Raw genomic sequence first — 12,712 nt, 5'->3', positions numbered from 1 at the left:
CGGAAGCTGCTGAGCTACCTTGTCTAGGCTGCCCACTGATCATTTTTGTGCCAGTCCTGGGTCTTGAACTCAGGGACTGTGTACTGTCCCTGAGACTCTTTGTGTTCAATACTAGCACTCTACCACTTGAGCCACAGCACCAATTCTGGCTTTTTCAGAATAGTTTATTGAAGATAAAGAGTCTCATATCACTTCCCTACCTGAGCTGGCTTCAAACCACAATCCTCAGATCTCAGCCTTCTTAGTAGCTAGGATTAAAGGTGTGAGCCACTGGCACAGGGCTCCCACTGATCTCTATAATAAAAGCACTTAAGAAGTCTGGCAAGGGGCTGGGAAGGTGGCTCAGTGGTAGAGTGCTTGCTTTGCATGCCTGAGGCCCTGGGTTCGATTCCTCGGCACCACATAAGCAAAAAGGAAAAAAAAAGCCGGAAGTGGCGTTATGGCTCAAGTGGTAGAGCGCTAGCCTTGAGCTGAAGAGCTGAGGGATAGCGCCCAGGCCCAGAGTACAGGCCCCACGACCGGACCCCCCCCCAAAGAAAAAGAAGTCTGGCAATATCTGCTGCACAAAAACAACAAAAAATGTACTGTGATTAACAAGTCAGCCAAAGGGCCTGCAGCACTGCCCTATGGAGCAGGAAGACCACACAGGGAACAGGCATCCCTGGTAGAGCCAGTGGGCTCTTACACAGACCGAAAACTCAGGCACGTGGGTCATTTCTCTGAAAGCACTGACAAGACCATCTTAGAGGGAGATATAATGAAGATAGTTACTATTCTGCAGCTTTTACTATGTGCCAGACATAATTCTAAATACACACAAATAAAGAAGGGGGAGGGGTGACAAGATGTCAGGAAATTCTTTGTTCAGGCTTCTGGTTGTCTAAGCAAAACAAACAAGCCAGATGCTTTTAAAGAGGCTTGACATTCCTGTGCTTTACAAATGAACACTCATGCTTCACTGAGAAGGGCTGAGAATCGGTATTGTGGACAGGATCATGCCGGAAGTCCTAGCACATGCACATGGGGGTTGGGGTGAAGCATGGAGGCCACTTCTTCTGAGCCCAGAGAGGCCAGTCCCACCCAGACCCCAGGAAGGCCCGCAGGGAAGCAAACCCCACACCACCACGCTCAGGAAAAGAGGCCTAGTGGAGGGACAGTATGAAACTACGGCAGAAATTAGATTTTGCAAATAGCTGTAGGTATAATGAACGAGGCTCAGCCTGGTTTCTCATGAGTGGCAGTAGTCATTCAGCTTCAAGGAGAATATGGACAGAGGCTTGGGGCTGGCACCAATGTGGGGTTCAAAGTTACTCTACCGTCCCATCATGATTCAAGGTGCTCCTCTCACCTTCTTTGGTGCTTTCCTTTGCAATGGACTCTCACAAAGATCATGAATCTGTTTTTGAGATGCATTTCTGAAGTTACAGGCTCGAGTCAGCCTGACTAGCTTCTGAGAGCCAACTGCTAAATTGTTTTGGTGCATGTGTGACACAGCCGTTAAGCATGGCTATTAAATTTTATACCATACTGAGAACGAAGGGGCCAGATGCTGAAAACCCAGCACTCAGCTGGGCAATGAAGAGCTAGCCCATGGTACAAAGTGAGACCCTGCCTCGACAAAACAACACAACAAAAACAGTCTCTCTGCATTTCCTAATTATCTTGCTATTTTCTATGTTCGGTGTACTTCTCTGCTGAATACACGAGAGAAACACTGTGCTACTGAACATCTCTTTCCAGCTCCACAGTAACTTACACAGGTAGCTAGAAATTGGCCGTGGTGGATGTATTTATACCACAGGAATAGGCAGGCCACAAACTAGGGACTTTTTCCCCTGAAGTCGTTGTTAAACATTTGCGGGGGATAGGCTACAGGGAGGGGCAGATGTGATGTTTACAATGCTTATCACACGGCAAGACAACTCACCACAAATCCCAGTTTATATCCCATGAGCCTCAAAATTTACGTGTGAACCTTGGAACCAGATGACAGGACCTACATCTCAGATCTGCCACCATACTAACAGGCATACAATCCTGAGCATAATAGAATATTGCAAGCCCAGTTTTCCTTGGTAAGGAAGGTCGCAGGGCTATTAGCAAAAGAGCTAATACATACAGTGTCCCGCAAAGTGCCTAATACAAAGGAAGTGATTATCTCACTGTAAGTCACTGAGTGCTTCCACAGCCAGAAGCAAATCCATAAAAGTAAGTGATCTCGGTTAACATACTGTGACATAAACATTCTCAAATTTGAGCCCGTGACCGGGAGGAGCAACCTGTGTGCACACAGCCCTCCTCCATGCAGGCCTCTGCATCTGTAGGTCAGTAGTAACTACCGTTCCCAGCCCAGAGCACACTGTGAGGATCCTGCTGAGTCTAGCTTGACTTTAACCTTTAAGTACCCAGGGATATTACATGAATTATCAGAATCTACTCTAGCTTCTCCCAACTCTGGCTCCCAAAACCATAAAGGAATTACTCAGGAGGACTGAAAGGGTCCCACAAGATAGTTCACACCCCCAGGACCCTCAGTTGTCAACACTAGGAGAGGAGGAATACTAACCCCAGTAACTGCTGTTCGGTTGGGATGATTGCTCGACATTAAAATCAATGGCAATCAATATCCACTTACTACTTACTGTCCAACACCCAGCTGCCTCAAGAAAAGAATTTCAAGCGCTGCTTCCTAACCAGCAGCTGCAGACTTGGGAACAGTCCGTGGTGGCTGGGAGTCTAGGTGGCCAGATGTGTACCCTGAGTGCGACTAACTTTGATACACAGTGGACCACAGTCCCCAGCTCTACACTGCTTCACAGGGGCCTCGGTCTCCGCCTCTCTCCAGCATGGGCTTTCACGTCACTACTGACTCAAGAATCAGAGCCTCCTTTTTTTCTTTTTTTTAAAGAAAATTAGCACCTGTTTAATGGATGGGTGTAGTAGGCCATGCCCCATCCTTAAATCTGCATCAGCAGAATACTGCTCCAGTCTCAACACGCCTTTGTTTGGCTTCACTTTGCGTTGCATTTAATATATGCAACAAGAAGTGCCCTCGATTTACGACTAGCTGAGAATGAGGAATTATCAATGAGCTTATTACCCAAACCCATCTGGCAACATAACAACTACCAGCCCACTGAAATTTCAAGAAACCAAAATGGACTAGAAGGCAAAAATAAAAACAGCTCTTTTCCTAATTTAATCCAATCCAAATCAAATCACCAGCAGCTCGGATGTTCCCAGGACGTCCAGGGTGAGGGACTGCATCCTGGAGTAATGAACCCCGAGCTCTCGGTGGATCCCAGAACACTCGATGCAGGTCAAAATGCCCAGGTTGGTGGAAAGCCACGTGGGATCTGCCGAAGAGAACAGGCAACTTAGAGCTTGCTGTCAGAACGGGGTAGGAGGCAGAACTTACATCCTGCCTTTTCACAGAATACAAGGCTTTCAATATGAGCATATTCTTGAGCTTTGACACAGCTAGAACCTTTCAATCATCCATAACAAATAACAGCCAGTGCACAAACAGGCAGACATCTGTTTTCCCTCCACCCACCTCTTCCTCCACTGTCCCATTCATTTAAGTGACAGGTGCTCTGGGTAATCACCAAGCTATTTTTGTAAAAAGCTATACCACATCAGAAAATTCTTCTGTCATCTATGTTCGCAGGTGAACTCAGCCTATTCTGCTGTGTTCACCTTGCTTTGGGCAGGTACAGGGGCTTCGAGATGGGTGCATTGAATTTTCAAATCACCCATGCTGGCTTAGGACTTTAGAACAATGAACATCACTGTGGCTTCCTACATGTAAAAGTATTTCACCATCCTTACCTTTCTCAAGAAAGAACACAATTCACCTCATATCACTCACTACCCCATTCTCCTTCCACAAAGGATCCAAGACTAAATGCAGCCTTCAGGAAACCAGGAACCTAATAGTACTTCTCAATTGCTTTGGTTGTTTCTAACAGAAATTGGCATAGAACTAGAGAAATGGAAAAACACTGACCAAGTCACAACCTTCTTGGTTTCCAAATGTTCCAGAAAGAATCCCTGTCATTTCCCATTTAATTATAACACACCAATCCTTACACTTTAAAGTACCAGTTGCTACTATATTCTGTATTTGTTAAAAACAGGCCTCTGATACTCTCTATCAATATACAGACAGGAATGTCCTTGTCACAAAACCTGACAGGTAGGAAGGACCTGTTTCTGCATTTAGCAGAGGCTCTTTCAGAGTCACAGAGTAAAACAATAACTGAAAGTTACTTTATGAATTCTAGAAAGTAGGACAGGGAAGCTGGCGTAAACCCCAGGCAGGTACTGGGCTCCTGCAGCCTCTCAGAGCCCCTGTGAGACTGAATGACCTTCAATTCACCCTTACCTCACCCTTCTGATTTCATTTCTCAAAGAGCATTGAGTCTTTTCCTCTCCACCCTTCTGTTTTCAGACTGCTCTGGGGCCCGGCAGGTCTGCACACAGTTCATTAAACATTTGTGTAATGGGATGAACTCAGGCTGAGCTGCACTTAATTTCATGTTTGAAATGAAAGTGAAAATCAGTGGAGGGATTCTGAGTCCGAATGAGGTTTGAATGTTCTAGAGCCTGGGGTGGAATGGGGTTCCCCGGTCACCTGGTGCCCCGCAGTCACAGCACACGCCGTTGCCCGTCATCTTCTGCACCTCTGAGATGATCTCCTTGGTCAGCTCCTGGACTATGTTATTTTCTCCAGTATTGTCATCTCCTTTGAACGCGTTGTTCAGCGCCTCTTCCTTGCTGTTCTGCAGCACAGACATCCATCTAAACAGAGTGGAGAATGTGACTTCCAAGAACCGCAGTGGGGTCATGCCCCAAGCCCTACCTCTACAACTTACATCTGACATTCCTGTTCATCTTCTGCTTGAAAGTGGTACGTCCGGTCATCTGCATGACAAGAGGAGATTGGTCAAGAACTGTGAGCCAGACTCAATACGGGGGCAGAGGGCATATCACTCATCTCAAAGATCACCTTAGCTCTCTGCCAGGAAATTAATGATTTCAATCAAGCACTCCTTAAGTCCTTCAAATGTCTGTCCTCCTCAGTACTTCTGGCTTCATAATGCAAAGGAAGAAACCTACCCTATTCCTCCCACTCCAGGCTGAAAGGGAAGTGGGCTAATGGAAACCATAGCTATCCTCTCAAAGGCTTTAATTTTTAAAATTCACTACAGAGTTGGTCCCCATGAATGAAAGAAGCTTTTTTGGGGGGAGAAGGGGTCAGTCAGGGTCTTGAACTCTGGGCCTGGGCACTGTCCCTCAGCTCCTCAGCTCAAGGCTAGCGCTCTACCACTTGAGCCACAGCGCCACTTGCGGTTTTCTGGTGATTGATTGGAGATAAGAGTCCCATGGATTTTCTTGCCTTGGCTGGCTTTGAACCTCAATCCTCAGATCTCAGCATCCTGAGTAGCTAGGATTACAGGTGCGAGCCACTGGTGCCCAGCTGAAAGCCTTTTCAAAGACTTATCAGAGGAGTACTCTGGCTAAGGCCAGAGTGTATCATTAAGTGATGGCCAAATATAAAAAGCCAGTCATGTACAGCTGGTCTTGGCAGTGGTTAAAGTGTTCTGTGGGCTGCTAGGCCTGTGTACACAGTGCTGTGGGAGGTGACATCATTTCTGTGTTATTCTTGCAAAAGAAAATAATAACAATAACTTCAGTTCAATCACAAGAAACTCTAGAGACATGCAAATGGAGGGGCTTTTAACACCAAAATTCATCAATACTCTCCAAAAGGTGTCAAGGTCATAAAAGAAAAGCCTGCAGCACTGCTGACCATAGAGAAGCAAGATAATAACAGCTAAATGCAATGTGGTGGCCTGGAGGGAATCCTGGCACCAAGCACGGGCATTAATGGAAGGTGAGATTTTCAGTTAGCAGCACTGGGTGTCAATGTTCCTGGTGTTTTCATAACTGCACATATGGATCCCTCAATTAGGATTTCTCCTTATTCGTCTGTATGCTACACTCCTGACTCACTGTACTAAGATATGCAAAGTAGGGGAAGCTGTGTGACATATATACAGGAAGTCTCTGCCTACACAATCAATCAGTAAAGGGGAAAAATTAAACTTTAAGAGAAAAAAGAGGAGGTGTAACTTCTACAGATGACTGTGGTGACATTTGGGACACCCACAAATATTGGTAACCCTAAAAATAAGCAGACGACATGCCATCCTCCAGGAGTGGTTTTAGCTCCTGAAACGACAGTGATTCTTAGAGCGACTCTTGGTGAGCTGGCTGGGCGATGGATGGTCCGAGGTCCAGGGAGGTTAAGGAGCAGAAACCAGCAAAGCCGGTGGGGGAACACCCTCCTGACTTGCCCGTCCGACCCCAACCCACTGTAACCCTGTTACATGCAACAACCAAGAACACGAGGCTTTACAACAAGGATTCTGTTTCCTTTTTCCTTTTTTTGATGGGCTGGTTGGCTCATGCCAGCCTCGACCTTGTGAGCCTCTTGCCTTCACCTTCCTCGGGCTGGGATTACTGGCATACACCACACCTGGTCTGCTTTCTCTAACACAGCACATACCCTTAACTTGGAGTGTGTGAGTGCTTCTGTTTAGTAAACATCTGCTGTACTAGATGGTTCCATGGTGACTGCTCTGGGTATGCCACAAAGAAGAAACGCAAACAGAAGCGCAAAGACTAATTCTGTGGTGGGGAAGATGATTCCCCAAACAAGTTTCCAGGCTCCCTGAAGACCCCTCATGTTGTTCACAGCATTTCTAACATTGCACAAATAAATTATGGAAGGCTTCTGCAGCTAAATGTCCTCTTAACAAACCAGGCAAAGGGGTTTCAGGCCTGAGTCCCATCCGGCACAATCTCCTTGTGTGGAGTCTCTCAGTTCACAGAGCCCGTGGAGTGGGGCGGTCCTGAGTTCAATGGCAAGCAACTGCCACAGACAGAAAGACAGAAGCGGCAGGGCACTGGAAAAAAAGGATGTTTCTTTCCAAAATTAGTTCTTCAGTATGCTGTGTCTGACATGGGGCTGGTGCCTTCGAGAATTTAAAATAACTTCTCTATAGCACACACAGCATTCAGAAGGAACCTTACGAGAGATGAGGTCAAAACACTTCTTCTCCTCCGGGTTGGTCTTCACTTGGCAGGTCAGGAGGTTGAGCTTGGCGGGCGGCCGGTTAGCCTGTTGAAACACACACACAAAGCACGGGCTGAGCGGGGAGCAGCGAGGGCACCTCCTCTGCTCCTGAGAACACCGCAGGAGCTCGCTCTTGACTAGAATGGGGAGACTCTTTCTGGAAGGCAGGCTTTCAGCCGAGAAGCCTGAGAGCAACACTGCAGGGTTCGGGACTCCAGCGGCAGAGGCCACTGCTTTCCCTGCCAAAGTACCTGTGGTGGTCTACACAAACCCACCCGGGACAAGGGGGCGCGCAGGGGCAGCTTCACGGCTGGTGGCCATGGACTCCCTAGATAAAATTCTCCAGAGCTCTCAGTTTCCTAGGGAAACTGGGCATCTAGCTTCACCTCTGGAGCTCTTAAATGTCTTCTTGTTGTTGTTTTGCTGGGCATTGTTGGCTTATACATCCCAGCTACCCAAGAGGCTAAGAGCTGAGGATCATGGCTTGAAATCAACCTGGGTAGGAAAGACTATGAGACTCCCATTTCCAATTAACCACCAAAAGGCCAGAAGTAAAGCTGTGGCTCAAGTGGGAGAGTGCCAGTCTTGAACAAAAAAGCTCAGGGACAGTGAGTGCCCAGGCCCTGCATTCAAGCCCCAGTATTGGCATGCAGGTACATAGGCATGCATGCACCCACACACACACAGGTGCGCACGTGCACGCATGCACACAGGCACGCACGCGCACGCGCACACACACACACGCACACACACATGCACACACACACACAGCATTTCTCTTTGTTTCTTTTTGGTATTGCTAGAGTTTGAAGTAAAGCCTATGTAAGTGCACTTGCTAGGCAGGTGCTCTACCACTAAGCCAAGCTCCAGTTTAAGTGCAGCTGAGTAAAAACCTCACTTCTAAATAGAAAAAGTGATCTCTGCACAAAAATGGCAGAGAAATAATTGTCCTCACTTTCAGAAGTGATAGCAGGTAACAGATTCAGTCATAAATGTCAATCATTACTGTCACTCAAGTTTCAACAAAGTACACTTCATTTACATATGCAACCCCAGCTCCCACCCACCACAGATCACAGTGTACTTTTGTCAGAAATGTACCAAAAATGTCTATTTTACTAATTCAAAAAATAAAATTACATTTAATCCAAAGAAGCAAAGAACAGATGGTTAGGGAAAACGTCTTGAGTGACAACATGCTTTAAAAATCTTGGAGAAGCCTTCAACTCTGAATGGGCTTCTCTTACCCTACCAAGAGCCTGAAAGAAATGTCAAGCAAAAAATGCCTTAAACTTCACCAGTTCTTGTGTCTCTTTCCAGCAGCTACCAGTTGCGTCAAGACACATGACACGGATGTGGGGTTAATCCAGACCCGTTCACACCAGCAGCCAGGCACGCATGTGTGAGCTCCTGCGCTCACAGACCAGAGGTTACCACCTCTGACTCTAGAGAGCTGGCGGGGTCTTCATCCCCCCTTATGATGGGGCTGATCCTTGCAGAGGCAGAGTTTGGGTTTGTTGAAGGATCTGCCTGCATTGGATTAGCAGGCTCTCCTGGTTTTTGGCTGGGGTGTCTAACCTCCTCTGTAGAAGCCAATGTGTACCCGATTCTCCAATGACTGGATTCACTGACTAAATTCCTAACAGATCATCATACTCAGTATTAGAAGACTCCACCCTGCCTAATCTTGAGAGGTCCAAGTAAAATCAACATCAGTTTTTGAGCTTCACCAACAGGACTATCAGCGTGTCCAGAAACCAGTACATGAGCCATGCATTCCACAGTGACGAGCAGAAGCCTCTCTCTGAATGATATCACAACATGCACAGTCCCTGGCCTGGACAGCACACCCAGGGAAGGCAAGGGCTATCCTGCACTTAATTGGAGCAGCAGAGAAGCACAGCCATTCTCCCTCACTACCTTCAACTTTTAACCTTTCCTCCTCCCCGTGGCATGAGGGAAGTTGTTCATTCTCTAAGATAACTACCCTCAAAGACACTTTCTCACTTCACAGCAAATGGAAACCATCAAAAAGGACAAGCTTGGCGGTGTGCACCTGTTATCCTGTTATTCTAGCTCTGCAGGAAGCAGAAGTAGAAGGATAGCGGTCCTGGGTTGGGCTGGGCAAAAGCAGTATCTTGTTTCAAAAGTAAGCAGAGCAAGTGAGTACCAGTGGCTCATATCTGTAATCATAGCTACCCAGGAAGCTGAGATCTGAAGATAGTGGTTCGAGACCAGCCCAGGCAGGAAAGTATGTGAGAATCTCAATCTCTAATTAACAACAAAAAGCCTGAAGTGGAGCTGTGGCTCAAGTGGTAGAGCATTAGCCTGAGCAAAAAAGCCCAAGGACAGTGTCCAGGCTCCAGAACTGGCACCAAAAACAAACAAAAACATCAACAACAACAAAAAATACCAGAGCAAAATGTGCTAAAGGGTGCTGGTGGCTCACGCCTGTCATCCTAGCTACTCAGGAAGATGAGATCTGAGGATCGTGATTCAAAGCCAGCCTGGGCAGGAAAAGTCTGTGAGACTCCTATGTTCAATTAACCACCAGAAAACCGGAAGTGGCACTGTGGCTTAAGTGGTAGAGCACTTGCCTTGAGCTGAAGAGCTGAGACAATGCCCAGGCCCAGAGTTCAAGCCCCACAAGTAACAGGAAAAAAAAAGTGCTAAAGGCATGGCTGAAGTAGAAGAGTCCCTGTCTGAAGCAACAAGGCACTTGCCTAGCAAGTACAAAGCCCTGAGTTCAAACCCTAGTACCACAAAAACATAAAGCAAAAACAAAAACAAAAACAAAAACAAAAACAAAAACAAAAACAAATTTGCCCATTTACAGGAAGCAGTTAGCCACAGTAAAGCTGAAAGAAGAATTTGTGAGAAAAAATTTCATCCACAAAATCCCCTTCTGGCTCCACTTTAGAAACAAGATGTCATCAATCCATTTGGCTGTACTACAGGGTTGTTTTTGTTTTCAAAACTGTTATTATAAAGGTGATGCACAGAGGGGTGACAGTTACATCAGTCAGGTAAAGAGTACATTTCTTTTTGGACAATGTCACCCCTTCCCTTGCTCTCCCAGTTTTTTCCTCCTGCCCCCACCCATAAGTTTGTACATCAGTTTTATCTCATTTACAAGGCAGTCTACCTTTCACTGAGAAGCTCCAGTTTTGTGCAAAATTCAGGAAGAAGGGCAGATCTAATAGCCTAATGTATATCTGCCTTGAAGGCACAGAATCTAAGTGATACAGCTATTTTAATCATGTCATCCTTTTTACCAATTTGTCAGGCTTTTAAAAGGAAGTTTGCATTCTTCCTGCATGACCGATCATCACTTTTAAAAAAATCAGTTTGCTGAAGAACCAATGGGAGCCTCTTCCAAAATAATCCAGCCCAGCCAGCCCTGCATGGTGTGGCAGTGCTGTAACTTGGCAGGGAAGGCGCCTAATGACAGTGCTTCATCCCAAGGAGCGCTTTTCCCCGTGCCAGAAACACAATTGGTCGGGGTTACTGCAGAATACCAGAGTGAGCTCCGACTGAATCCATCCAGGATGGAATCCTCATCGCTCTGCCTGAAAACAGAGGATAGCAATTTCACTTCCCAAACGCTGCCAGCTTCCGTTTTCCTAACTCACATGCGCCCTGGGGGCTTCCCGTTTCTAGCAGTGGGACTCCTGGTGGTGAACCAGGAACTGCATTTAGCTTCCCCTTTCTTGGGACCATCTTTGGGAGTCTGATCCTTTTTCTGATGGGAAACTAGCATACACGAGGGGCTGCTGCTAAACAGGTAAGAGACACTAACAGTCACACCACATAAAAGAGGCATCATATCAACTCTCTTTCTCATCTAGGTCATTAGAGCTAGATGCAAATACTTAAAGGTACAGGACCAGCTGGGCGCCAGTGACTCATACCTGTAACCCTAGCTGCTCAAGAGGCTGAGACCTAAGGATCATGGGTGAAAACAAAGACTCCAGCACAAGCGAGGCTGGAACGGGGCTGTCTCTCAGGACCCCACCGCCACCATGACCTTTCTCTAGGACCCAAGAAGCTGTGCCTCTGCCCAGCGGGGTTTTTCACGTAGAATGGGAGAAGGGACCAAGAGGAAGGCTCAGAGAAGACACAGACACCGCCACCGCCACCCAGGGCCACAACTGAGGCGGCCGGTGTGCACACAGGGAAGGCCTGCACTAAGGGAAAAGGAGTGTGAACACTCGGAGGACACTGGCCTTACCAACCACACAGCACTCAGCTCAGCTCGGGCCAGTCAGCCCCACACCTGTCTACCAGCCTGCCTGGCTTCCCCACCTCAGTCTCCCCCACGCATACCACCTTCTGTGAAGAGCTGTGTTGAGACTGTGATGAAGTTCCTGGTCTCTGTACCTCATTTTACGGATTGCCTTTGTGTTGTTTCATTTTGTTTTTGTGGTACTTTGATTGAATCCGGTTCTTCACAAATGCTAGGCCGTGATCTACCACTTGGATTACACTCCCAGCCCTTGGCTACATGGTGTATTTTTGCCCAGGCTGTCCTTGAATTTGTGATCCTCTTGATCTACCTCCAAGCAGCTGGGATTACATCCATGTGCCACTGCACCCAGCTGATTGGTTTTTCTCTATATGGCTAACCTACAGGGTTCAGGTTTCTGGGGGGTTTTGGCGGGAGGGGGGGTGGTACTGGGAATTGAACTCAGGACCTCATGTTTATAGGCTGATACTCTACCACTTGAGCAAAGCCAAACCCCCAGCCCTTTTTGTTTGATTATTTTTTCATATAAGGTCGTGAGTTTATGTCTGGGCTGGCCTCAATCACGATCCTACTATTTATGTTTCCCATGCAGTGAGAGAACAGGCATGAGCCCTCAGGCCCACCTTCTACTGAGATAACAGCGTGAACTTTCTGCCCACTTGAATGCTCCCTACTCTCTGCCTCCCAAACATGGGAGACCTGAGCCTGTGTTCAGGCATGAGCGCTGCACTCGGCATGGGCTGTTATAAACAGGATGATGGAAAAAGAACTGACTAAGATTGAACACAGAGATTTGTATAACAGTTACTGAAATGGCTTTTCTCTTGGATTTCTAATTTCTGAATACTTAAGTATTTTCCGTTTAATGGAAAAATAGAAGTCTTGTCCCAAGTGGGAGTTCAGCTCCCAGGACAGGCTGGCAGGGGAGCTGCCTGCTATTCTGTGGCTCCTGGAAGTCACAGCATTGCTCCTCATTCCAGGGAACGTGGCTGATAGGCCACTCTGTGAAGCTGCCATTCATGGAGCCCACACTCCACCCAGTAAAACACGCTGGAGCTCACACCCATTCTTTAACAGAAAAACTGCAAGAGTCACCCCCAACACCACTACACAGGCCCAACACCTTTGTCCTGACGTCACTAACAGCAGCACAGAACACATTTAGCTACGTAAAGACCACAGATTAAAAGAGAGTAGTACTTACAGTACCATGGGATATGGTCAGAAAACCATTTTTAACTGAGCATTTCCTTTTCTGCCACACTTTTCGGATCCTTAGAGGGGAAGCAGGAAAACAAGAAGAGTTTAGACATTTCAGACAC

At 47.0% G+C, this 12,712-nt stretch overlaps 1 protein-coding gene across 2 annotated transcripts in view; it reads right to left on the bottom strand.

The window, feature by feature from the left end:
- The window catches only part of Asap2 (ArfGAP with SH3 domain, ankyrin repeat and PH domain 2), a 153,901-nt gene that overhangs the window by 35,391 nt on the left and 105,798 nt on the right, over positions 1-12,712 (bottom strand). For both annotated transcript variants that reach the window (XM_070015232.1, XM_070015234.1), the window contains exons 11-15: positions 12,595-12,664; positions 7,102-7,189; positions 4,878-4,926; positions 4,637-4,803; positions 3,223-3,356 (exon numbers count right to left, since the gene is read on the bottom strand). In XM_070015232.1, coding sequence (XP_069871333.1) covers positions 3,223-3,356; positions 4,637-4,803; positions 4,878-4,926; positions 7,102-7,189; positions 12,595-12,664 — 508 coding nt within the window. The remainder of the gene's footprint in view (positions 1-3,222; positions 3,357-4,636; positions 4,804-4,877; positions 4,927-7,101; positions 7,190-12,594; positions 12,665-12,712) is intronic.

Source organism: Dipodomys merriami, unplaced genomic scaffold (genome assembly GCF_024711535.1).
Source record: "Dipodomys merriami isolate MVZ:Mamm:240054 unplaced genomic scaffold, mDipMer1.0.p SCAF_110, whole genome shotgun sequence".
In the NCBI taxonomy this organism is placed as follows: domain Eukaryota; kingdom Metazoa; phylum Chordata; class Mammalia; order Rodentia; family Heteromyidae; genus Dipodomys; species Dipodomys merriami.
The sequence above is the reverse complement of the archived record's forward strand: the minus strand, read 5'-3'. Positions and strand labels throughout refer to the sequence as shown.